We start from the raw sequence: 25,229 nt of genomic DNA on the forward strand, positions 1-25,229 counted from the left end.
TTTAGTACTATTACCTACAGGTGCTAACTTGCAGCGCAAAATCATAGAAACATAGACTCCCAGAGCTTCAAGAGCCTGTGAAAACAGACAACACAATGTAAGGCACACAGAAGTTACTCAGTAATTGCTAGCATCCTTGTCCCTTTCCTTTGAGATTGTATAGTTCAACCCCAATTTTGCTAATGAAAAAATGAATGACTTGCTAAGTTTATACAGGTAATTTTCTGGTTAAGTAGGAACTGAGATGCCTACAAAATGTCTCAAATCACTTAGCTTATGTTCTTCACCATTTTGAAAAAACAACAACATTGAATCTGGAGATCAGAGCTTGGAATATATAACAACATGAATAATCAGATGTTCTTTTTTTTTTTTTTCTTAAAAGCAAAACAACCAAAAGCAACCTATACAACATATAGCAATTCTACCCTGTGAAAAAAGCCCCTGCCCCAGCAAATCAATCCCACCTCTCTCCAGTCTGCTAAACAATGTTCCATGCAAGGAAATATCTAAAATAACCACACACACACACACTCCTAGAGCTAGAAGAGATTTTATCTAAACTTTTCCCCCAAACAAGAATTCCTTTTTAATCATCCCTAACGGGTTTTATCTTCTACAAGCTAAAATTTCCAGCTCTTTCAGCAATTCTTTTTATGATCATTTTTCTGAAACTTCCAGAGACACTGTAATTAAGCAGTTAGTATTGATGTATCCAATTGTAATAGATTGGATTATTGGTCATGATGTTTCACTTACTTGTTAATAGAATTATACATGCATACACTTTGACAGGTACATTTGTGGTATCCTCCCAATATGGGTGTCATATACTTGCCCTTGTGATTTGCTTTGGTCAATAAAATATTAGAAAGGATGCCCGGAGTTGTTTAAAATATATGGGAATTATTTGGCATGTCCTATTGTGATCTGTCATAATGAATGTATGCCCTGATGGTGAAAGAAAAAAAAATGAGGAACAGATTTAAATCCAATTTATGGTGTATCCAAGTCCAATCAACCCAGAGTCTAAGTCAGAAACTTGGCAAAGACCCATGAGTGAGAAATATAAATGCTCGGGTTGAAATTCATTGTGTTTTGGTGTTTTGGGGGTGGTTTATTACATAGTATTATTGAAACAATAGTCAACCAAGATCCCTATGGCTGACTACTTAGGAGAACTACAGTTATTTAGAATCTAAGAATGATGTAGGCTAGTAGATTTCTTTATTCTCTTTAATTTTTCTATGTGTAAAATATTTTAGTTTTATATCTTTCTTTTTTATAGAGGTATGATTGACATATAAAAACTGTACATATTTAATGTATACATAATGATGAATTTGAAGATTAGATACTAACCTTCAAATGTGACAACAAGTGGCAGTATTTCCTTCTTTGTGAGGCTATAAAATATCCCTTTGAGTGTACATACCACATTTCTGTTATCCATTTATCTGTTGATGGATATTTAGGTTATTTCCATGTCCTTGCTATTGTGAACAATTCTGTATTCTACATGCATGGATAGATATCTCTTTGAAATATTTATTTCATTTTTAGGTATAAGTCCAGAAGTGCTAGATCATGTGGTAGTTCTCCATACTGTTAATGACTGCACCAATTTGCATTCCCACCAGCAGTGTACAAGGATGCCCTTTTCTCCTCATCCTCGTCAACACTTGTTTTCTTTTTCTTTCTTCTTTTTTTGATAATAAGCATCCTAATATTGATTCAGTTATTTTTTATTTCTAAAAATACTTAATAGACTTAGCCAAGGAAATAAAAAACTTGTACACTAAAAACTATAAAACTTGGTGAACAAAATTGAAAAAAATAGCTAAATGAAAAGACATACTGTCTTCATGGGTTAGAATAAATAATATTGTCAAAATACAATATTATCCAAAGTAATCTAGAGATTGAAAGCAATTACTTTCAAAATCTCAATGGCATTTTTTTTTTACAGAAATAGAAAAATACTACACTAAAGTTCATATGGAACCACAAGAGACCCCAACTAGCCAAAGCAATCTTGAACAAAGTAGATGGCATCACACTTCTTGATTTCAAAATATATTACAAAGCTATAATAATCAAACTAGTATGGTACTTGCATAAAAATATATATTGACGTATGGGACAAAACAGAGAGATAAGAAATAAATCTGTACATTTATGGCAAATGTATCTTTGACATGGGGAGAAGTGATACACAAAAGGGAAGGGATAATGTGTTCAATAAATTATATTGCGAAAACTATGTGTACACATGCAAAAGAAATTGAACTTTTATCTTAAAATGTACACCAAAATTAACTCAAAATGGATTAAAAACTTAAACATAAGACCTGAAACTATAAACATTTTAGAAGAAAATGAGGATAAAGCTTTTTAATATTGACCTTGACTTGACAATGTTTTGGGGTTTGTTGAAGATGATCCCAAAACACAGGCAATGAAAGCAAAAATAAACAAGTGGAACTACACAATACTAAAAACTCTAACCTAACCAGTTTGGCTCAGTGGCTATCATTGGCCTGCAGACCGAAGGGTTCCAGGTTTGATTCTGGTCAAGGGTATATACCCTGGTTGCAGACTCCTCCTTGGCCAGATCCTGGTCAGGGCACATGCATGTTTCTCCCACATCGATATTCCTCTCTGTCTTTCCCTCTCTCTTCCACTCTCTCTGAAAATCAATGGAAAAATATCCTCGGGTGAGGATTAAAAAAAATAAATAGCCCTGTACAGCAAAGGAATCAACACCAAAGTAAAAGAGCATCCTACAGAATAGAAGAAAATATGTACAAACCACATGATATGCAAATTATACTTCTCCTTTTGATAAGCCTCCATCATGTGAAACTTTATGTGGGCTGAAAAGATCCACTACTAAATTAATTGTGCATAATTTGACCTAACACTGTACAAAAAGTGAATTCACTCAAATAGGAATTTTCTTAGGAAGAAAAGTGGTTAATAAAATGGGATGTTGCTCAAGTCTACTTTCAATCTTCAATGCCCCTTGATAGAGTTTCTGCAGAAATTGGTTTCTAGATATATTTTCCATTGTTTTATTTTTCACTTACATGCTCCAATTTTATTACAGAACAAATTATTTTTCTCAAATTTCCATAAAATTCATGACAATGGAGCTGAGGAAAAATATTAAAATTTGATGGTTGCAAGCATTAGAAAACCAAGAGACAAATTATCAAGGGATCACAAGTAGGCCTCTAACTTTTTTTGCATTTCTATTTCAGGTACAACTAGTTATAGGTCCCAAAAGTGTACCTACACTTTGCCACTGAATATACTAAAAAGGGGGGCGGGCAGTGGCCAATTATGTTAGCAAGTGGCTAATTATGCACACAAGGAGCCAATTGTAGAAGTGAAAGTACACACCCCAAAACTGAAAGAAATCTTTAGCACATTGAATCTTAGAGTAGTTTATATATACTGTGTGTCTATCATGAACAGATATATTTATTTATGTATATAGGTATTTATTTATTACTTTTTTGAATTAATAACTGCTCTATGTGCTATGGAAGATACTGAGATGAAACAGACTCTGTTTCTGCTTTCAAGACATAAAACAAAACCAAAAAAGAAACAGAGTTTTGCTGAGATATGACATACACGGGAAACAAAGACAATAAATAAAGACAGTACATCAGAGGTTGTCTTTTTACAAAAGATGTTTAAAATGAGACAAACTGAAAAATAAATTGAAACACTTCTGAGGAAGGAAGGCCTAAGATGTGATCTGGGATAGCCAGAAGGGAATATGATACTAGTAGATCATGTGGGGAATGATAGTCTACAGTGGAGGAGTTTGAGAAAGAGAGAAAGGAAGATGCTAAAGACAAATGTTGAGATATTACTTTAGCAAGGCTTCTTTGTCTCCTAGACTATAAACTGAGAGAGGATAGATCTGTTAGCCCTGTTTATGTATCTTCTTTAATAGATTGTGAGAGAAGATTATCATTTTATCTCTAGGACCTAGCCCAATATTTACACATAGCAGACACTCAAAAAACATTTGTTGAATGGAAAATATTTCAGATATCTGCTAAAATGAAAGATAACTATTTTTCCCATCCATTTATATTTAAGTAATTGGAAACCTGTATTATTTTCTCCCCCTTAGGCAAATTCAACTTATAAACAAAAAATGTTTAGCTAATATCTAGTTTTAATTTTTTTTTTTTTTTACATAATGCTTTCAAAAGTGGCATGCACTCTACAGTTCACCTCAGTTATTGCTACTCCCTAAAGTCAGGTACATGTTTGTCCCCACATTAGCTCTTTGCTCCAGAATATGTGTGTGTTGCTTCCTCTCCTTTTTTCCTCCAAATTTTCTCTTCTAACTTATTCCACAAACATTTTGAATTATTTATTATGTACCCGGTACTGCAGTAGGCAATTGTATAACAAAAGACACTTTCCCTGTCCTAGGGTAGCTCACAGTATAGTTGGAGAGAAGAACAAGTAAATAATTATAGCTACCTTGCTGTAAGAACACATAGCTACTCATTCCCTTCACCTATTATATTTTCCACTTTAATGATCTCTTTTTATTCTCCTTTAATCTTTCTTTTTTTCTGGCACTAAGAACTATTTTAACTCAGAACTGAGATAAGAAGCCTAATTAAAATTATTGTTTATCCAGAATGGAGGAAAATTAACCATCTACTCAGTCACTCATCCTTGCAAAATGATGTCATGAGAAGCACATGGTCTTTGGAACATAAGTTTGAATGATGCTTCTGTCAATAATTTGTACAAATGAATTAAATTATTTGAACCTCAATTTCCAATATCTAAAATCAGGACAATAATAATAATATTTAGGTTGTTAAAGTATTCAACATAATATACTTAAATCATGCTACACAGTGCCTTCTACTTGGTAGGTAATCATTACTAGTAACTCTAATTCACTTAGTGTACTTGTTAAATATCCATTATATATTATGACTCAGCCTTGCCTCTAGGTTTTGAGGAAATAAGGTACAGTCCCGGACTCCAGAATAAGATAGTGACTATTAAATCTAAGATAACTGAAACTATGAATCTGATCACAAAATAAAAATAAATGTATAATAAATTAAAATTAGATTATATTTACTTAATCATTATTATAGAGATCAAAAGTGATTTATTAAATGTTGTAATGTTGTAGTCTCAAAGGTAAAAAATTAAAATGGAAGCTTTAAATTTGTTACATTAAATATATAACACAAATAGACTTTGGTAAACTCTCAACTTATAGGCTTTTACTATCATTATGGGTCTCAGGCACTAAAACTTTCTAATTTTTAATTCATTACCTCATTTCTCAGTCCTAGAAACAAAAGAATGTTCCCATAAAACATTATTATGGGAAACACACACATGTACACAATATACATACACAAGAAAAACACCACTATTCAAAGAAAAAATACCATCAGGGACAGTTGAGAACCCAAATTAAATTGTGTTGGATACACTTACAGTGGGGAGGCAGTAAAATACTGTACTTCAGAGCACAGATTCTTGAGCTAGATGCCCAAGTTTGAAGCTCACTAACATTTATTAGCTATATGTCCTTAGGCAATTTCCACAGTTTCTTTTACCTCTTTCCTCTCTGTAAAATGAGGATGAAAATAATAAGGCCTGCATTTTAAGATGACTTTGAGAAAAAAAAAATGACTTAATATATGTATAGTACTTAAAATAATGGTGCCTAATAAGTGCTACACAAAAAGTAGCTGTCATTGTTGCTTATATACAGCCACATACCTCTGGTAAACACCTTAACTACACTAATAAAAGAGAAAAATGGTAATTGGCGTACGGCGATACCTTTTTCATTGGCTAATCAGGGCTATATCCAAATTAACTGCCAACTAAGATTGGCAGTTAACTGCCAACAAGATGGCGGCTAATTTGCATATGTAGGCACAATGCAGGGAGGTGAAAGGGAAAGCTGGAAGAAGCCCCCTGCCACTGACAGTGATCCGAAACCCAGGGGGGAGCTAAGAGCTGGGGGGCAGGGCAAAGGCGGCCCTGGGGCCGCCCTTGCCCTGCCCCCCAGCCATGATTGGAGAATCAGGCGCCTTTGCTGCCCTGGCCAGTGATAGCAGGAAGTAGGGGTGGAGCCAGCGATGGGAGCTGGGCACGGTCGAAGCTGGCAGTCCTGGGAGCTAGGGGTCCCTTGCCAGGACCTAAAGCGAAGCCCACGATCGCGGCGCCCCCAGCTGCCACTGCGGGTCCCCGATGCCTGGGCCGGACGCCTAGGCCAGAGGCGTTAGGCCTGGGCAGGGGCGGAGCCTGCAACCGCGGGGAGCTGGGGGTCCCCTGCCCAGGCCTGACACCTCTGCCGGAGGCCTCAGGCCTGGTCAAGGGGCCGATCCAGTGATTGGTGATTGGAGGGTGATGAGGGTCAACTCCTCTGGCTGAGGCATCAGGCCTGGGTGGGGGGCAGAGCCGGGGATTGGGGGGATATGATGGTCCCCTTGCCCAGGCCTGAAGCCTGGGTCAGAGGCGTCAGGCTTGGGCGGGGGGTGGAGCAAGTGATCAGAGGGAGATGGGAGTCCCCTGCCCAGGCATGATTCCTGGGCCAGAGTCCTCAGGCCTGGGCAGGGGCCAGAGCCAGTGATCGGGGGGAGATGGGGGTCCCCTGTCCAAGCCTGACACCTCTGGCGGAGGCGTCAGGCCTGGGCAAGGGGCCGATCAGGCGATCGGAGGGTGATGGGGGTCAACGCCTGAGGGCTCCCAGTATGTGAGAGGGGGCAGGCTGGGCTGAGGGACACTCTCCCCCCCACACACACCCAGTGCACGAATTTCGTACACCGGGCCCCTAGTCCTATCTAATAAAAGAGAAACATAGTAATTAGCATACATCCGCTACCCTTCCCATTGGCTAATCAGTAAGATATGCAAATTAACTGCCAGCCAAGATGGCGGCCGGCAGCCAGGCAGCTTGAAGCTAACATGAGGCTTGCTTGCTTCAGTGACGGAGGAAACCAACGTTCCCCGCCTGCCTTGCCGGCCTCTGAGCTTTCAGTTTGAAACATTGTTACAAATATAGAAGCTAAACAAAACCCCAGAAACCTGCCTTCAGCCAGCCGGGATCTCAGAGCTGGAGTTGACACAGTGTTTTGATTATAGAACCCAAACAAACCAGATACCTGCTTTAAGCAGCAGAGGCCTCAGAGCTGGAGCCAGAGCTAAAGTTGGCCCAGAATAAAAAAGAAAAAGAAAAAAGGAGCAGTTGGGAGCTTCAGTCACTCGCCAGCCTGAAAACAGCCCTCAGCCCCTCACCCAGACTGGCCAGGCACCCCAGTGGGGACCCCCACCCTGAAGGGTGTGTGACCAGCTGCAAACAGCCATCATCCCCTCACCCAGGCTGGCCAGGCACCCCAGTGGGGACCCCCACCCTGATCCAGGACACCCTTCAGGGCAAACCAGCCGGCCCCCACCCATGCACCAGGCCTCTATCTTATGTAGTAAAAGGTTAATATGCCTCCCAGCTCCGGGATCAACGGAGCTGAGAGGACTCCCGGCACCAGGATCAGTGTGACAGGGGGCAGTGCCCAAACCCCCTGATCACCCTGCAGCTCTGTGTGTGACAGGGGGCGGGGCCACAACCTCCCTATCCGCCCTGCTCTGTTCATGACAGGGGAAGGCACCCCAACCCCCTGATCAGTCCTGCTCTGTGCCTGATAGGGGGGAGCTCCCAAATCCCCTGATCGCCCTGGGGCTCTGTGTGTGACAGGGTGCGACACCCCAACCCCCTACCACGTGCCCTGCTCTGTGTGTGATGGGGTAGAGCCGTAACCTCCCCATCGGCCCTGCCCTGAGTGTGAGAGTGGCGGCACCCCAACCCCCTGATCGGCCCTGCTCTGTGGGTGATAGAGGGCGGTGCCCCAACCCCCTGATCCGCCCTGCTCTGTGCATGACAGGGGGGAGCTCCCCAACCCCCTGATGGGCCCTGCTCTCTGCGTGACAGGGGGCAGTGCCCCAACCCCCTGATTGGCCCTGCCTTGAGTGTGACAGTGGGCGGTGCCCCAACCCCCCCAATCGGCCCTACCCTGAGCGTGACTGAGGGTGGCATTGCAACCTCCTGATCCGCCCTGCTCTGTGCATGACAGGAGGCGGCACCCCAACTCCCCAATCAGCCCTGCTCTGAGCCTGACCAGGGGCTGCACCTAGGGATTGGGCCTGCCCTCTGCCACCTGGGAGCAGGCCTAAGCCAGCAGGTCGTTATCTCCCGAGGGGTCTCAGACTGTGACAGGGCACAGGCCGGGCTGAGGGGATCCCTTACCCCCTGAGTGCACAAATTTTTGTGCACTGGGCCTCTAGTATTAATAATAATCTTCTCTATGACTATTCTCAATTAAATAAATGGTAGGCTTCTTGAGCAAGGAAAGAAATATACAGGGAATCTTCTTTTAAAATTGGAAAAATACTAAGATGGTATCTGGTTCAAAGATAGTGAGTACATTCAATGAGGTAATAGTCCTCCAATGGAGTGGAGAGGAAAAAGGAAGAAGCATTTAGGTAATAGTTTGGACTAGGTAGGGTGCTATGGGCATCCAAGAGTAACTGCAACAAGCCCAGAGATAAGTGCCTAAGATAAATTTTAACATCTTTAAAATGTCTTTCAGGGGAACCTAGAGGCCTACAGTCTGAAAATTGTTATTATCTCATTCAATATACTAAGTATTATCCTGTTAGACTGAAGCATCTACACTTGCAAGAATTCTAGCTCATTATGATAGTTCTAGATTCATTTTTATTTTTTTCCCAACTTTTATTGACTTGAGTGGCTGCTTTCTCCAAAAATGCTGAAAACAGAAAAAAAAAAAAAAAAGATTATTTCTATAATGTAAAAGCAGCTTAGAATTATATTTCAAATTAAATTATATGTTCATCACTAGATCTTATTTTGTCCTGTGATCAGTAATATACTTTCCCCGCTAATACTCTCAAAATGATATAATTTTAAATGTGGGTAATGTCAAACTGCTAACTGATATCTTTCATTAGCTGTATAATATGAATCGTATTTCCAGAGAACATACATCTCTTTATCCCTCTCTGGTACAAGAACACCTTACTTGTAACAGGAATATTTTATCACTCTTTTTGCTACACTTGTAGTATAATTGGGAAATTTACTAAATTCACTTTAAAAAAAATGAATTAATATCTTTCAACCAAAGTCAGTATAACTTAAGCTGACAATCTAACAGTCTGTGTGATTTACACCAAGATATTTTCACTTTTCTTTTTTAAAATACATTTTTATTGATTTCAGAGAGGAAGGGAGAGGGAGAGATAGAAACATAATTGATGACAGAGAATCATTGATCAGCTGCCTCCTGTACTCCTCACACTGGGGATTCAACTCACAACCTGGGCATGTGCCCTGACCAGGAATTGAACTGTGACCTCCTGGTTCATAGGTTGATGCTCAACCACTGAGCCATGCTGGTCGAGCTATTTTAGCTTTCCTTAAAGGAGAAATTCTAAATACAGTTACTAATTTAGGTGATGATAATATATGGCAGGGTATTTTTCTTTATTTATTATAAGGACTAATATCTGACCTAATGATAAAGCAAAAACAACATTTTAATAGAGCATAATTATGCTATGAAGCTCTAGATGCTTCAAGAATTGATGCAGGCAAATAACAGTAAGTTTCAAATATAAAAAGACATGTAAATAATTATCACATGAAGCTATATTGATTACCTGATAAGTAAAAATCACATTGGTGACCAGTCTTTGACTAGAAGGGCTAGAAAGAAGTCTTGGTTCATAGTTATGCATTTATGGGAGTTTCCAAGTTTCTTACCTTTCTCCAAAGCATCAAATGTAAGTTGTCACTTTAAGGACTAAACTCTTTGCATTTCTTATGTTTTCTTAATGATTCCTGTCTCCACCATAACAGTGCTTAAGTTTGTACTATTTTCCATTTTTCTTGCAGTTAATATAATAGGAACAAATTAATTAATACATTTTGTAGTGTCATTACAAATTTTGCTTTAAGAATGGAGTTGTTTTGCCCATTTCTTTCTTGCTGCAATATTTATTACCAGAATGACATACAATAGTTTTAATGCCTAGTGCAGTCTTTGAAAACTGTAAAAATATAATGGACTCATAAACACAGACTTTAACCTTTTCAGTATTCTGTATTTTGATTGCTGCCCATAATGCTTTATTCCTACAGTTTACTGAGACTGAAAATAGAAAGAATAGGAATAGATAGTGAACCTAACTGCAGGAATCCTGTAAAGGTCAAAATTATTGTTTCACCTAGAACAATGACTTTTAACCTTTTTTTATGTCATGGCATGCAAGCTAATTACTAAAAGTCTGCAACACACCAAAAAATATTTTTTGGCCAATCTCACAAAAATAAATATAATTTTGATTGTTCCAAATGTAGCAATAGTAATTACCCACCCTTTTTATAAAACAAACAAACAAACAAACAAACAAAAAAACAGATGCCAGTACTTGTATAATACAATAAGGATTTCTGAAAAAAAAAATGAAAAAAATAAGGATTTCTGGTAAAAATAATTAACCAATCAGACACAACGTTATTATGAAACGTGACCAATAAATACAACTCTATCATATGACCTATAAATTTATGGTTCAAACAAGGCATTCATACTGGGCAACTATTTCTGTGTTAGCTGTTGTCATTTTTTTTATTTGGCAATCTAAGGGAAAAGGCTCACTGCCCTTGACTAAATCTTCAGGTACTGCATGTTTTATAAATTCTGTGGCACACCTGTTAAAGATCCCTGACTTAGAATATATAAGGCCACACAATTTCAGGGAAACCCTTTTGATTTAAGTTAGAAATGTGTACAAAAGTAGAATAATGTGAATTTTTAAGTGATGGTGAACACAAGAAATTCCTACATTATGATAGTGGAGTTACTTTTGAATTATCTTTCTTAATTTGAAATAATACATATTAGTCCATTAAAATGCTTAAAACCAGAGAATACCAGTATTAGTTGTCTATGTTTTAGTTTAAGGAATTCATGGACATCCCTGTGTGCAAATGATTTTCAAAGTTGGTGTGCTAACACACTATTTCGTTTAATGTGTTGTGAGGTGTGTCACAAAGGATGTGCTACTAATGATAGTTATAAGAGCAAAATATATGAATTATTTGCTCTTTAAAAAATAAATCAGAACATTCCAGATAGTCATCATGATATAAGCTTCTGCATTACAACTAATGTTCAGGGAATTCAACTTAACTCTGGTAAAAGCCATCAAGTGTGTTGTTCATATAAATGTCAACTGTCATGTGTATTGCAGTGTGGGGCGGGGGATGTTGTGAAGCACTATAGTAGTCAATACTGAAAAGGTATTTCTTTATAACTATAAAACATAGAAAAGGAGGAGAAATGAGCAGAGCAATAAGAGCTAATATCAAATGAGCACATACTTATTGTGTGTCAGACAGTAAGTTAAGCATTTGGCATAAATTATATTTTTTATTTTTACAACAACCCTATTAGTTAGATAAAATTATTATTATTCCCATTTTACAGATTAGAAAATTAAACACAAAAGTTAAAGGACTTGCTCAATGCCCTACAGTAGTTAAGCTGCAGACCTGGATTTCAAAACCAGGTCAAAATTAAGAGTACACAAAATATATGATTCAAAGCTGTACTGTTCATAAAATTCTGGGATGTGGCAGGTGTTCAATAATATTTGTTGAATTAATGAACAATTCTTGAATCATTAAAGCCATACCTCCTCAGGAAGTCCATACCTACTTTTTGATGGATTAATCATTGGGTAGGTACCCAGGATTTTGTGTTGCCTTTCCCTGAGTTGGAGCTAAGACTGGTTTATAGTCATCTGGGAACAGATTATAAACTAAACAGAAAGCATTTCAGGTAAATCGCCAGGGTTTCCAGAGTCAGAGTGTATTTGGGGGCTCTATAAGCACCAGCAACAGGAACTTATTTCTAGTTCAAGAGGAGCTGAAAGAAGGCTGGCTTTATTATGGCAGTACTCCCCAATACCACCTCCCTCCCCTGCAAAAAAGGAAAAACGCAGGAAAATGAAACATCAATGTTTAGTCTTGAATTACTGGATGACAAGAAAATAATTTGTACCAGTTATTTTTTTAATTGTTAAAATTGTGCCTTGGTTTTTGAAAAAAATTATGTAGATGTACATGAGGTTGTAGGGAATAATATAGAAAGACTAGTGTACCCTTTACCGGGTTTCACCCAAATGGCAACATCTTGCAAAACTCTAATGCAGTATCACAACTGAGATTGATATATACATACATACATCCAGGTTGCTTTTCAACAAACTCAAATGAATTTGCTTAGTTACTTAGGGTCCCCTTGATGCACTGCTTGTTATTGCACTTATGTGACTCTACCCAAAGTTTATCTTTGTTCCCTAAAGAATGTGGCTAACAGCAGTGGCAATGTGTCTTAGAAGGCTAGCTAAGAAGACAACACAATCATGAATTGCCCACTGTGTTTCTAGCCCTTTCTCCTAAGATAAGCATGTCCCTGCATCCTATTACTTATGCTTATTTAATTCTGCAAATACAGGCCCATTGAGAATTATTTTCTTATTCCTCAGATTATTTATTTTACCAGTGTTAGAGAATATATTTCACACTGACCATATTTCCCCCAAAATAATTGGACATTTTAAAATAGTGCTACAAAGTAATTTTGTTGAATGCATTTGGAATAGGTATATATATAAAATGAAAAAAGAACACAGAATGCATTCTATACTTAATGAGTTTTGGTTAGAGATGTAGTTTTCTTTGGTATTCGAAAATCATCCTAACCAGTAAACTAAACAGTTACACTTTAAGCATTAATACCATTTCCCCACAAATTTCTAAATTAATAGATATGATTTCATCCATTCCTAGTCAAAGAAAAGGCACATGAAATCTCAATGAGGTTGGTTTTTATCTGGGAATGATTTGATTACAAAAAGTGATTGCCAGAGGTGTGTTTTTCTTTTTTTTATTTAATCACAATACCCTTAAATGTTCCAAGAGAAATTTTTGATCTGGAAATACATTTTTTCATGCTCTTCTTTGCTTACTGTTTATATCATGTCATAAAATCTCATAAAATGAAATCCATAGAGAGAGCAGAATACTTGCACAGAATCTAGTCGTATTGAAGTATGATTCTCAACATCTGCTGGTGAGGCTTTCACTCCTCTTAATTCAAGCCCAACTTAGTAGGTGCAGCACTGTGGAATAGACTAGTCCTCTAATGAGGAAAGAGGTGAAAATAGGGAGGAAAATATTTTACATTGCTCATCTTACCTGACATTTATCCCTAGTTTGCAAAATGTGCAAAAGAGAGAAAGGAAGCAAGTTTTAGAAGTCTGTCTGCCATGTGTTTATATTTCCACACTTTATCCTTTTAAAAAAAACTTTCCTACAAAAATAATTCTAAGCTCATCAGGAATAAATTCAATCATAGGAATTCATAAGTCATGCTATGATTTTAGTGTGTTTACCTATGAGTTAATTAACAATTGCAGCTATGTGCAGATCAACAAAGATGCACAATATTATTAACTCGGTACAAATAAATGCTGTCTTGACTATGGAAGTCTATCATAAAAATTAACAATAAATATAAAGCGGTGTCATAAAATTGACAATAGTACATACCTCCAGCATTCTCCAGCTCTCATTTAACCATTAGTTGTGTACATTTCTCTTATTTCTATTTTCACAAGGGATTGTTAGCTCCTCAAAGCGAAGTTCATACCTTACTACACATTCTTTACATTTCACTCCAACAATGTCTTCAAAATAGTATACACTTGATAAATATGTTTGTTAAATTAGATGTTGTTGCTGTTTATTTATTCTACCATTTCTTACATATTTTTATCTAAAAATAACTTGGTTTTGAAAATCATATGTGTGTATGTGGAAAGGTGGAGAATAGCTTTAAGCTATTATTATTCTGCCCCATTCTTGTCACTTTTTAATTTGTCATTGAGCTTTGAGCAGGCTCGCACATTTCTGATAGCCAGCGACATGCAATAGGGTCAGGTCAAGCACAAAGAGTTTAAAGCAACAACTAGTTTCTAGTAAATACTATGCTTCATTTTAGGTAGGTTGATATTTGATGTGTTTTTCAGAAAATTAAAAAAAAAAGTTTGCATGCTATCAGAAAGTAATGGCAATATAGTCAGCACTGCTTTCACTGAAGAGAAGTCACCATTTGTACCACATATCTCATTGTCAAAAGGGTTAAAAGTGAGCCAGAAAATAAATTACTCTCTATTAAGCATTAGGGGTCTCTGCCCTCAAAGTCCCCTTTATCTTAATATATTTAAAACATATCAAGTCTGCCCACCCCCTTCATCTGAACAGCTTGGTCATTTTCACAAAATACAGACTGAAATGTGGGTGGTGTTAGTGGGGGTTGGGGGCATTTCTTACATGGATATTATTATTAGCTTAGGAATAGTTTTGATGATTACTTTTAAAACAATACGTTCAGAGTGTGTGCTCTAATTTTGTATGTTTGTGTATAATTAGAAGTAGCCAAGAGATTGTGATTTTAAAATTGACTATTTATCCTTTCAAGTTTTTCTACAATGTTTGTAGCAATTGTAATTTAAAATATTATACATCTTAAATACACAATTACTTTTGACTATCACTGGTTTTTCATTTACCAAATAATTTGTTTTTCTTCAAAAGGCTCAAAAACTAATTTAACCAATATTATCAACTGTGTGTGAGTTCTATTTGTCTTTATTCATCCTGTATCACATGAGTTTAAAATGTAAGACTATTTCTTTGCAGTGTGAGCCCATGTACTTTTATGCTCTCACACAGCAATGAATGCAACCCCTGACATATACTGCCCTTCAATTGTGCACAGAAATCCTATTGATATTAATGAGTTTTTGCCTGGACTGAGTATGGTCATTTTATGTGGCCTGAAGTGGTCGTTTTGTTGTGATTTGCATATTGGTTGTTGCAGAGTATAGTGTATACATCATTTCTAAAGTGCCTAAGGATCTTTACAGAAGAAAGTTAGGTACATAAATTAAGAAGATTATTGTTGCCTTTATTTTAAATTATTTTATTTGCAAATTTTCTAAATCATGCATAAACACAGTACAAAGTGCAAATGTGGTGCAAGAGAAACCTACAGAAAATAAAATTATTTCTGATCAGCGATTCTAAAATTTCCACTTGTGGACATATTTTTAATCCATTGAAAACAAACCAAATTAGCTTTCTAACTCTACAGAGGGTATTATAGGAAACATACAGAAGCAGAGCAATAAGCAATAGAGGGGACTATAGGACTTGAACTTCCATAGTAACTGAGAGACTGAAGCCCTCAGGGTGAGCAGTAGGCCTTTTGTCTTGCAGTCCCTTCCATACAACTTCCTTACACCTGCACAAAGGAGGCCAGAGGGGAGCACTTGCAGAGCTAACACTGTCCACTCAGTGAGGGACAGCGATGGAGGGAGAACTCAAGGTGGATACAAGAGCTACTTTGAAAAACAATTTAGTTTCACTTTTAATGTAAAATCTGGAGAAGCTCAGGTTTTCTCTCCCAGGATATAACATGACAATGAAAGTGAATGAGGAAAATATGTTTATCTAGAATTTCAACCACTCTCACCATAAAAGCTCAAAATTCAGAATTTTAGGTTAAACACACGTGGCTCCTTTTCCTATGATGAAATAAATTCATTTGTAAAAAATTGTTCTTCAATGTTGACTAAGTCAATTTTTGTCCCTTAGCAGTGGCTATTGTACACTATTCTAAACAAAGTCCTTGATTATGCAAATACATCTCACAAATTTGATTTTTCCCCCTAGTCAAACACAGGCTTAAGAATGAAATACAATTATTTCTGATCAGCAATTCTGAAATTTCCACTTGTAGACATATTTTTCATCCATCGAAGACAAAACGAATTAGCTTTCTAACTCTACAGAAGGTATTATAGCAGGACATGCAGAAGCAGAACACTAATTTTTTTAAAGTCTGACCTTTTCTACATGTGTATATACATGTGCTCCTGTGGCAATAAAAAAATCTGATTAATTAAACTAATACTACCAACACCCCCAAAGGTAGACTGGGAATAGTAAAACATTAAGAAAAATAATATTTCTCTGTGCATTGAGTTCACTCAGGTAGCTATTTTTTTTTATTGATTGTTTTAGAGGGAGAGAGAGAGACAATAGAGAGAGAAACATCGATGTGACAGTAAGAGAAAACATCCAAAAGTTGTCTCCTGAATTGCCCCAACCTGGGATCAACCCACAACCTGGATATGTGCTCTGACCAGCCTGGGCAAATGCTCTGACTGAATTGAACTCTTGACCTTTGGTGCATGGGATGATGCTCCAACCAACTGAGCTACACCAGCCAGAGCCCCAGGTAGCTTTTTTTCTGCAGTTGAGAATTATGTTCCATTTGAAGTCCAGTAAACTTGTACATAGCCCTCTATTTTCAGTGGTTTAAAAATAATGACCTCAAGTAGTAATCTTAGCAGGTGGCATGTGTATGTGTGTGGTTTTCTGTATTCAGATTGCAAGTATTAGGTAAGGGAAAATCCTTTACCAGATATAAATTCTATGGAAGAAAACTATTTTTAATATTGGTCTGGTGGGCGGGAGGGGTGGGCAAGATACTAAAACCCAGTTTACATGTTCACTTTTATAGCAGAATTTACCATGTCTATAAAAAAAAGGTAGAAGAGCAAAAGCTGGTCTCTGGTCTGGTAATATCTGGGAGATAATAATCAGCCATATTATAAAGAGATTCTCCAGTATATGAAAAATAACTGAAAACACAAGAAAAAAACAATATTAAAAATGTTTATATGAACCCCATCTCAAGAATCAATGCTGATATATAACAGACATTGTTTACAAGATGACAATTCATGCAGTCAATTCAGTGTGTGTGTCAAGGATTTGGGGGAGGATAACTCAAACTGTTATGCGCGTGTGTGTGTTTTTTACATTATTCAGATAAAATAAGAGTTTTATAGACTAATATTTTTTATTTTCAATTGACTATGCCAGAATACTGTGGACACAGTGTAAGTAGCTGGAGAGATGAAAAGACATACCTAATGAATTGCTCAATGAGTTGATTTCTTTTCTGTCTTTGAGGACAATCTGTTTTCTGTTAAATCACCCTGTCTGTGTGCAAGGGCAGGGATAAAGAGAGGGGGAGGGAAGAGGGAGCATGTTTACAGTTGTCGGTATGTGTCTACACACATATATCACATATATTAAATACTGTAGAGTTTCACCCAAAAGCAAATTGTCCTGTGATTTCCTCCCTTAGATTGAAGACACCTCACACAAGGCCCCTTTGAAAGTTGAGTAAACAAGCCCCCTTGGAAGCCATCCAAAATGAACTGACCTTATATTAAATCCTCCTTGATAACAAATAGTATTGTAAAGAGAACCTAGATTTCTAGCTAGTGAGTTAGATCATGTGTGAATGGTTATTTTCTATACTCATGTTTGTGAAATACTGCATAGTGATTTAATGCATTTTTCACTGGAAGCCACAAGAGTTTAATTTTGTGAATTCCCTTTACAGAAACAATAGTTGAGGTCCTTATATGTTACCCTAACCCCACCTTTTAGATATAATAGAAGTTAACTGGAATTTGTTTTTGAGACTTTATTCTTTTAAATAATTTCCTAATTTTGGAAATGTTCTATCAGAAGTGCTCTTAAGAAAAGGTATATTTATTTTTTTCTCATTAAAAAACACCTTAAATGATTTTAAATATATTTTATATTCACTTTTCATAATGTTTTAAAAAGTAATATATATATATATATATATATATATATATATATATATACACATATATATATATATGTAAATTGGAAGATTGCTATTTTTAAAACTACTATCTGGGGCATGTATAAAGAGTGTTCTATCTTTTTATTTTACAGAATGGGTGAATGTGAGGGATATCAATTCACATGGTATTGTTTTTCATTGTTACTCTCTCTTCCTTTCAAGATTTTTTTGAAAGGGTCACATGTGTGGATTTTTACATATCATATCATAGATGTAATTTTTCAATTCTGAGGTCCCATACATGCCTTTATAAAGATCTGACAGGTGGAAAAATACATTCTTTTCTTTGGAAAACTCTGTCTTAACCTCTAATCATTTCCTACTTCTCCATTTCCCTTTCTTCTCTTCCCTTCTTACTAAAAACATAATTTAAATAAAAGTAGAAATTTATGTTAAGGCTACTTATAGCCTATGGACAGTTAAAGCAACAACAGCATCCTGACTAGGTGCAAGGGAAATAATGCTAAATACTTCCAAGAGAAATAGTGTTTTATTTTATTAAAGGCAAACACAGTTCATGTACTAATTTAGGCAGTGGTTTCCCCTAAACTTTTCTTTTTAAAGATAAGAAACCAACTTCCAGGCATAACATTTCTTGTTAGAAGGATACATGCTAGAATTTAATGATTCATTTCTCTTTTGTTATGCATATAGAATGTCACAGCCATATAGATAATCAATTTATGTCTGTTTACATAAAAATATATACTTGATTTGCATATGTGACTTTGTTTACATATCTGTAGCACCTTAATGCTTACTCTTTTCACATCTCACCCCACCCCTCAATATATTCATTTTGTGTTGCTCTGTTAGGTAATAAAAGTGAAGCTGTTTTACTTTTACCCCATTAAATAAGGTAAATAATTACTGTTCTTTTGAACCCACACATTCTTGTTATGGGAGAGAGAGCCACTGTTACCCAGACCTGAGAGAAACTGAGGTTAAAGCTGCTTCTCCTACAAAGGCCTTGGTTGTGACTGGGGTGGTGGCAATCTCAATACAAAGAAAGTGCAAAGCAGAGGCACCAACATATCCTAAATTTTAATGGAAATGTTATACTAATGATATAATGAGGTTGGTAAGGCAGTCACCATAAAAGCCAACTAGACTTTGTTTATATTTTAAGAAAAAGAAATGAGGCAGTAAAGGAAACAAGCCTCATAAATATGTATAAAATATATGTTTCAGTAATAACTAGTAAAAATACTGATAGTGATAAATGCCTATTTATAGTTATACAAGTATCTCCTAAAATATCTGTTTGTGGTTCCATTAAAGAGTTCAGAATACACTGCTAGTTGGTTTCTGTATACTTTTGTAAGATCAGCTATAACTTTATAATCAATTCAAGACAAACATAGATACAGACAACACACTCATAGTTGTCAGAGGGGAGGAAATTGGGGAACTGGGTGAAAAAGGTGAAGTGATTGAGGAGTACTTATTATTAGTTTCAAAATAGTCTTGGGATGTAAAGTACAGCAAAGAAAATATAGTCAATATTATTGTAATAGCTATAAATGAAGTTAATTGGGTACTGGAAATATCAGGGGGAATACTTTACAAAGCATATGATTGTCTAACCACTATTCTATACACTTGAAACGAATACAAAATAATATTGAATGTAAACTGTAATTGAAAAAAAATTTAAAAAGAGCTATATGATATTGAAAGAGAAAGAGATTAGTTGGTATAAACCGAAAGAGAACCAACACATTTAGGACTATGGATTTTGTGCTTGTTTATACATCTCTATAAAATCAGTATTATTTATAAAGAGAAATATGCCCATGAGTATACATACAACATGTAGTATATTTTATATATAATGCTCACATCTGTATAGTGAACTGTGCAACTATAAATGATGGCATTCTAAAAAATGCAAGACATTACATGTGATAAGCATTACCTATTAAAATGAGTAAATAATTTTTCTCCATCTAACGAAAAACACTTCAGAACATGAATTGAGGAGAATTTTACTGTTGGAAAATTATAGGCTTGTGATAAAATAACAGAAGTGAAATGGTATGTAGAAGTAAGATGAAGAGTGATGAATCAAGCTTTTCTTCCTAATGTCTCTGTAATATTTTTCCTTTCCCCCAAACTCAGATAGGAATGAATAGGAATGAATTTAGCCTTATTGGGCAACACAAAGTGGACAATTTACCAGAGTTTCTGGGTCCAAGGAAAAGAAGAGCACTTCTTACATATAATCTCCTTCCTAACCCTTCTCAGGAGAATTGGGGCTCACCTACCAGAAGGACACTGAGCAGGAATGGGAAAGAAAAAGAAGAAAGGTGGTTGCAACTAGATGAGATTGAATGCCACAGTGAAAGTCTGGGTCTAATTTCAGGAGGCACAGTTTCAGAGGAGTGTCTATCTTTTGGATTAGAGAAGTAGACATTCTTTTAGGAGAACATTAAAAAGATAGCACCTCTTGAAATAAATGTCCTGCTCTGTTAGCCTTCCTTAAGCCACCGTGTTTCCCAACATTTGGAATGTGTTTTGCCTGAGTGTGGGTGTGGGTACGGGCATGATAATGGGGCCCTGCTGTGTGTGCAACTATATGAAAGGCAAAAAGTTAGGAGAGAATCAAGAATCAAAACATTGACTAATGATTTCTAACCTGAAGCAAAGCCGATGCACTATTCACCAGGAACGTGCTTCTGTTTAAACGCTTCAGTTCACACACTACCACACAATACAAGCAGGATGGAAAAACAAAACAAAACAAAACAAAAAACAACAGATTTTTTTGAAAAAAAAAAGTTTTATTTAAATGTTTTTAATATTTTACAACAATAAAATATTGTGTCAATATAAACCCCTTGACTAAAACTGTTCACATCAAACATTACAGTGAATTGTTTCCTTTTTGACACCCAACTCATCTTTGAAAGAGTCTCATTTTTAACACAATGCAGAATTTATTGAAAATAAATAATTGCTGGCAACTGCAATAGGCAATTTGAATAAAATAGTTGAAAAAGCAACTCTTAATGAAAATAGCATTTATTATACATCAGTTACTAAATGAATAAACTAAATGATCTTTTTTTAAATTAATAACTTCAAAAACGTTTAATATACAAAACTGTACAATTATAAAGTCAGCAGAAATATTTGGGTTAACTCAGGTTTGAACCATAGTGCTTAACTGCAAAGAAAAAAATCAAAACAAACAAATAAACAAATAACCCTAACAGTTGTAAAACATGATCTCAATGTGTGAAAAAGTCCCAGAACTAAAACCCAATTACCAACAGAATGCAGAGGCTTCACAAAAAATAAAAAGGGTCTGGGATTTGAATTAACTCATGCTCTTGGACCTGCAGCTGGGGGACACACAGTGCAGTGGACCAGAGCCCTGGCAGCCCATACTAGGGCATCTTCCACAGGGGGCACTAGGGTATCTGGTCCTTAGGTAGTTTGAAGCTTTGTCTACTGCAGCTGCCCCTGGAGGCCCAGCTAGGCGGCCAGCCAGGTCATACAAGCTCCCAGGTAGTTCAGGAAGGCAGTGGCTGTGGATTGCGTGCTTGGCGAGCCAGCACATGTATGCTCCTTGGTTATGAGGTCTGTCTGTGGACCTGGCATGTGGACTTGAGAGCTAGCAGTAAAGCCACAGCAAATGCATACTTTTTGGATCTCTACATAGTCTAGCGAGATTTTTTTGTAGTTTTTGTTTCTTGTAAATAGTAATAATATACACACAACTATCTACACATATACGTTTGCACGCTCACACACGCGCGCTCTTACACACCCACACACACAGACACATACACACAGAGAGATAAAATAAAAAACAAACAACACAGAAACCCAGCAGCCCAGGCCCTCACTAGCTAGTTCAATCCTCGCAGTGGACATTCCACCAGCTGTGCTTGTCCGAGGCATGAGATGGCTCCCGGTGTGAGCTCACTCAGCAACAGCGGTGTATACACATCTGAAGGATGTGGTACGAGGCTAGACCAAAATCCCTGTGACCTTTGCCAATCATTTCATTGTCGTTCTGCACAAAGCAGAGAGCGCCCTCACCATCCCTTCCCAAGGATTTTTTATTCAAGGAGCAGACATTGGACTGGAGTTGAACCGAACTGGGAGGCACTGACTGTCGCCAGAGTCTCCGGGTCGTCTTCTCCAGCGAAATTAATAGCCTGTGAAGGCAGAGTCCTTCGCCCAGGAGAGCCAAGGTGGGGTAGCGCTGGCGGTCAGTCGGCCTGGATAGGCTCTGGGCCCTTGGGGAGCTCCGAGTGCAGGCATTCCAGACCTCAGTAGGTTCATAGTCCTCTCAGCTCCCCATGACTACTTCTATCGCCCAAGCGCTGCCACTGAATTCTTCTCTGGCACCCAGATCTGCACTGTTAAAGACCAGCAAGGGCTCAACAGTTCTGGCAGGGAGGGCAGAATCTTTCAAAACAGCCTCTCCTACTTCGCACTAGTTTGCAAACCCAATCAGCTTGCCTATTCTGCCCATTCTAGGCACTCCGCCCACGGGGGGAAAACAAAACAAAACAAAACAAAACAAAACAAAACAAAACAAACATATATGTATATATCACCACCAAGAACTCTTTTTCCATTGTAGCCTTTCCTCTCTTTACAGATTTGGGATAGGGGGCATGAGTGAAAGGTAGGCACATCTTTCCCCCTCCTCCTTCCAGCCTCCTCTCGCTTTTATAAGCAATTAAAAAACCATCAGCTCAATGAAGGAATAATAATAATAGCAATAATAATGTGGAGTGGTCGATTAGATACAAATTATCTCACAAATATTGTGTACAGCTTGTAGTAAAACACCGCAGACATTTAGAAACGCTATAGAAGTTTTTTTTTTTTTTAAATGCAAAACTAGTCTATTGTAAAACAGATTTCACCTGAAATACAGCTGCTATAACCAAGGCGCTGAAAGGTTATTTAGAGGCACACATCTTCCGTCTTCCCACCTCCCTCCCCCAATCCCTAACCCGCCCCCAAGTTTCCCCACTCCTTGCTCTTCCTAGAGAGGAGCAGCCAAACAAACCTTACTCAAAGTAAATAATATATATTGATCTGCAGAAAAGGTTGTAGAGAAAGCTGTTGCCGGACCGCAGGGGATATGAGGACCCCGCCTGGAGTGCTTAATGAAACTGTGTACCAGCGTTAAGAAGCCTGAAATGCGTGAGTGTGTTTCCTTCCTTAATATAAGTTAGAATCCCCGGTTGAAAGGGTGAGGGGTAAAGAAATAAAATATAAAAGTGAGTGAGAGAGAGAGAGAGAGAGAGAGAGAGAGAGAGAGAGAGAGAGCTACAAAGATAGCAATTATGAAGCTGGAGTGAAAGGAGGGAGTGGGAGAGAAAGAGAAATCCGCGCTGCCCCAGTTCGTGCGGCTGATCGGTTGCCGGCTTCCTGCAGTCAGAGATCATGGCAGGACGTGTCTGTTTTCACCGTATGCGAATAAACCTCATGTGGCTGCTGATCCCCTGGTGGAGTCATTCTTTTCTCTTTCTGTCTTCTGTTACAGAACCAGACACGCACCACTTCTTTCTCCAACTGAAGGCTGTCTGCCAGCGAGGAAATCTCCTGTGCGGCAGGCTTGGGACACTTGAGGAAATGCGTCTCCAGTACACCTTTGACACTCACCTCAATGGAGGTTCGCTTCTTGCGCTTGCGGCCCTGCGCTGCGATCTTGTCAATGCTGGTCGGGCTCCCAGTGGACGAATCAGCCTCCTCCAGCCACTTGTTCAGCAGTGGCTTCAGCTTGCACATGTTCTTGAAGCTCAGTTGCAAGGCCTCAAACCTGCAGATGGTGGTTTGTGAGAACACGTTGCCGTACAGTGTGCCCAGTGCCAGCCCCACGTCGGCCTGCGTGAAACCCAACTTGATTCTTCTTTGTTTGAACTGTTTGGCGAACTGTTCCAACTCATCCGAGGTTGGTGTCTCCTCATCCGAGTGGTCCTGGCAGTGGTGAGAGCCTAGATCGCTATGGTCTGGGGGCTCCCGGAGCACTGGGTGTAGACTCTGTGCGGTGGCAGAAGCCGGCGGTGGGGTGAGCCCCCCGTGCTCCAGCATGCCGCTCACGGTGAAGCCCGGCTGCGAGTACACGTTAAGGGGTTGGCTGCTGGACGTGATGGACGGGTTTGAAGCCGGGGTCGACCCCCAGGCATTGGGGTGGTTAGTGTGCGGAGAGTGGTGGGCGACGTGAGGCGAGCGGTGATGGATGATCGCGCCCAGCTGCAGGTCTTCACGCCCGGGTTTCACGTCCTGCTGGTCCAGAGGGCTGGTGGCCAGTGTGGAGGACCACGGGCCTCCATCGCTCAGACTGGTCACCCAATGGTGCCCGAGGGGATGCCCATTGCTAGGAACTCCCTGCAAGTAATCACTTTGGAGAAGTTTCTGAGGATTTCGGAAAGGACTCCCCTGCTGCATTCCCGCAGAGTCCGCATGGACCAGAGAGCTGGAACTGAGAATGCTGTAGGGATTCGAGGCAGCTGTGGCCATGGTCGGTGAGGATCCCCTACTAGTTATAATGTGGCAAAGGGAGCAGCTTCAGCCTTTGACATCTATCCTGCGGGGGAGCCAAAGCAGCCAGAGAGTTACCGACACCTACCGCGGCCAATCGCAGCGCGTCTCGGTCTGGCCAGCCGTGCGTTCGGCCAATGGCGGTGAGGGAGGCTGGGCTAGCTTTCCAAATTAGGCTGGCGAAGCTCTGTGAGTTGCAGTGAGACCCAAGCAGGAAGTGAATAAAATCTTTCTGATCGGCTGGCTGCATCGCGCTGAGTGGCGGCAACAGATTAGTTGGTTAACCCACCACCACCACCACCTCCAGCATCTACTTCGCCCGTATTTGTAGTGGAGCGGGAAAAATGAGACGGATGTGTGTGTTTGTGTGTAGTGCTTTTAGACTGATAGGTGCTGAGGCTGCAAACTAGCTTTTACATTATTTAGGTGAACCCAAAGAGAGAACGAAAAAAATATTAAGAAACCAACATCACTAGCATGAATGTCATCTATATCTTAGTGGATATGGATTTTTCTCAGATTCATTTCACTTTCTGGGTTAGTTGTGTGTAGAGGACTGAAAAACAGAATCTGGCTACAAACTTTGAGCAAGGGGACGTCGTTGATAGGAACTGGAATCTAGACTGAAGTCATTGGTTCCAATAAGATTTATTTTGACTAATTTATTTAATTTTATATTAATAAGAAACTCAATACTAAGGTCAGAAAACATCTAAGAAAGAGATGCTTAGTTTCTTCTGAAAAAAAAATGATTTAAGGTATGAAGAACTGGGATATTCTGGAAATTAAAATCCA

General features: G+C 38.4%; 1 protein-coding gene across 1 annotated transcript; it reads right to left on the bottom strand.

Annotated features, from left to right (window-relative positions):
• Positions 1 to 20,616: 20,616 nt before the first annotated feature.
• POU3F4 (POU class 3 homeobox 4) lies at positions 20,617 to 24,413 on the bottom strand (the record flags this gene model as incomplete). Its single annotated transcript, XM_081081393.1, has 1 exon — positions 20,617 to 24,413. One exon carries the CDS (start codon positions 24,411 to 24,413, stop codon positions 23,328 to 23,330), a length of 1,086 nt encoding a protein of 361 aa, XP_080937519.1. The 3' UTR covers positions 20,617 to 23,327.
• Between the last annotated feature and the right edge of the window lie 816 nt (positions 24,414 to 25,229).

This window comes from Myotis nattereri (assembly GCF_964212035.1).
Source record: "Myotis nattereri genome assembly, chromosome: X".
Lineage (NCBI taxonomy): Eukaryota > Metazoa > Chordata > Mammalia > Chiroptera > Vespertilionidae > Myotis > Myotis nattereri.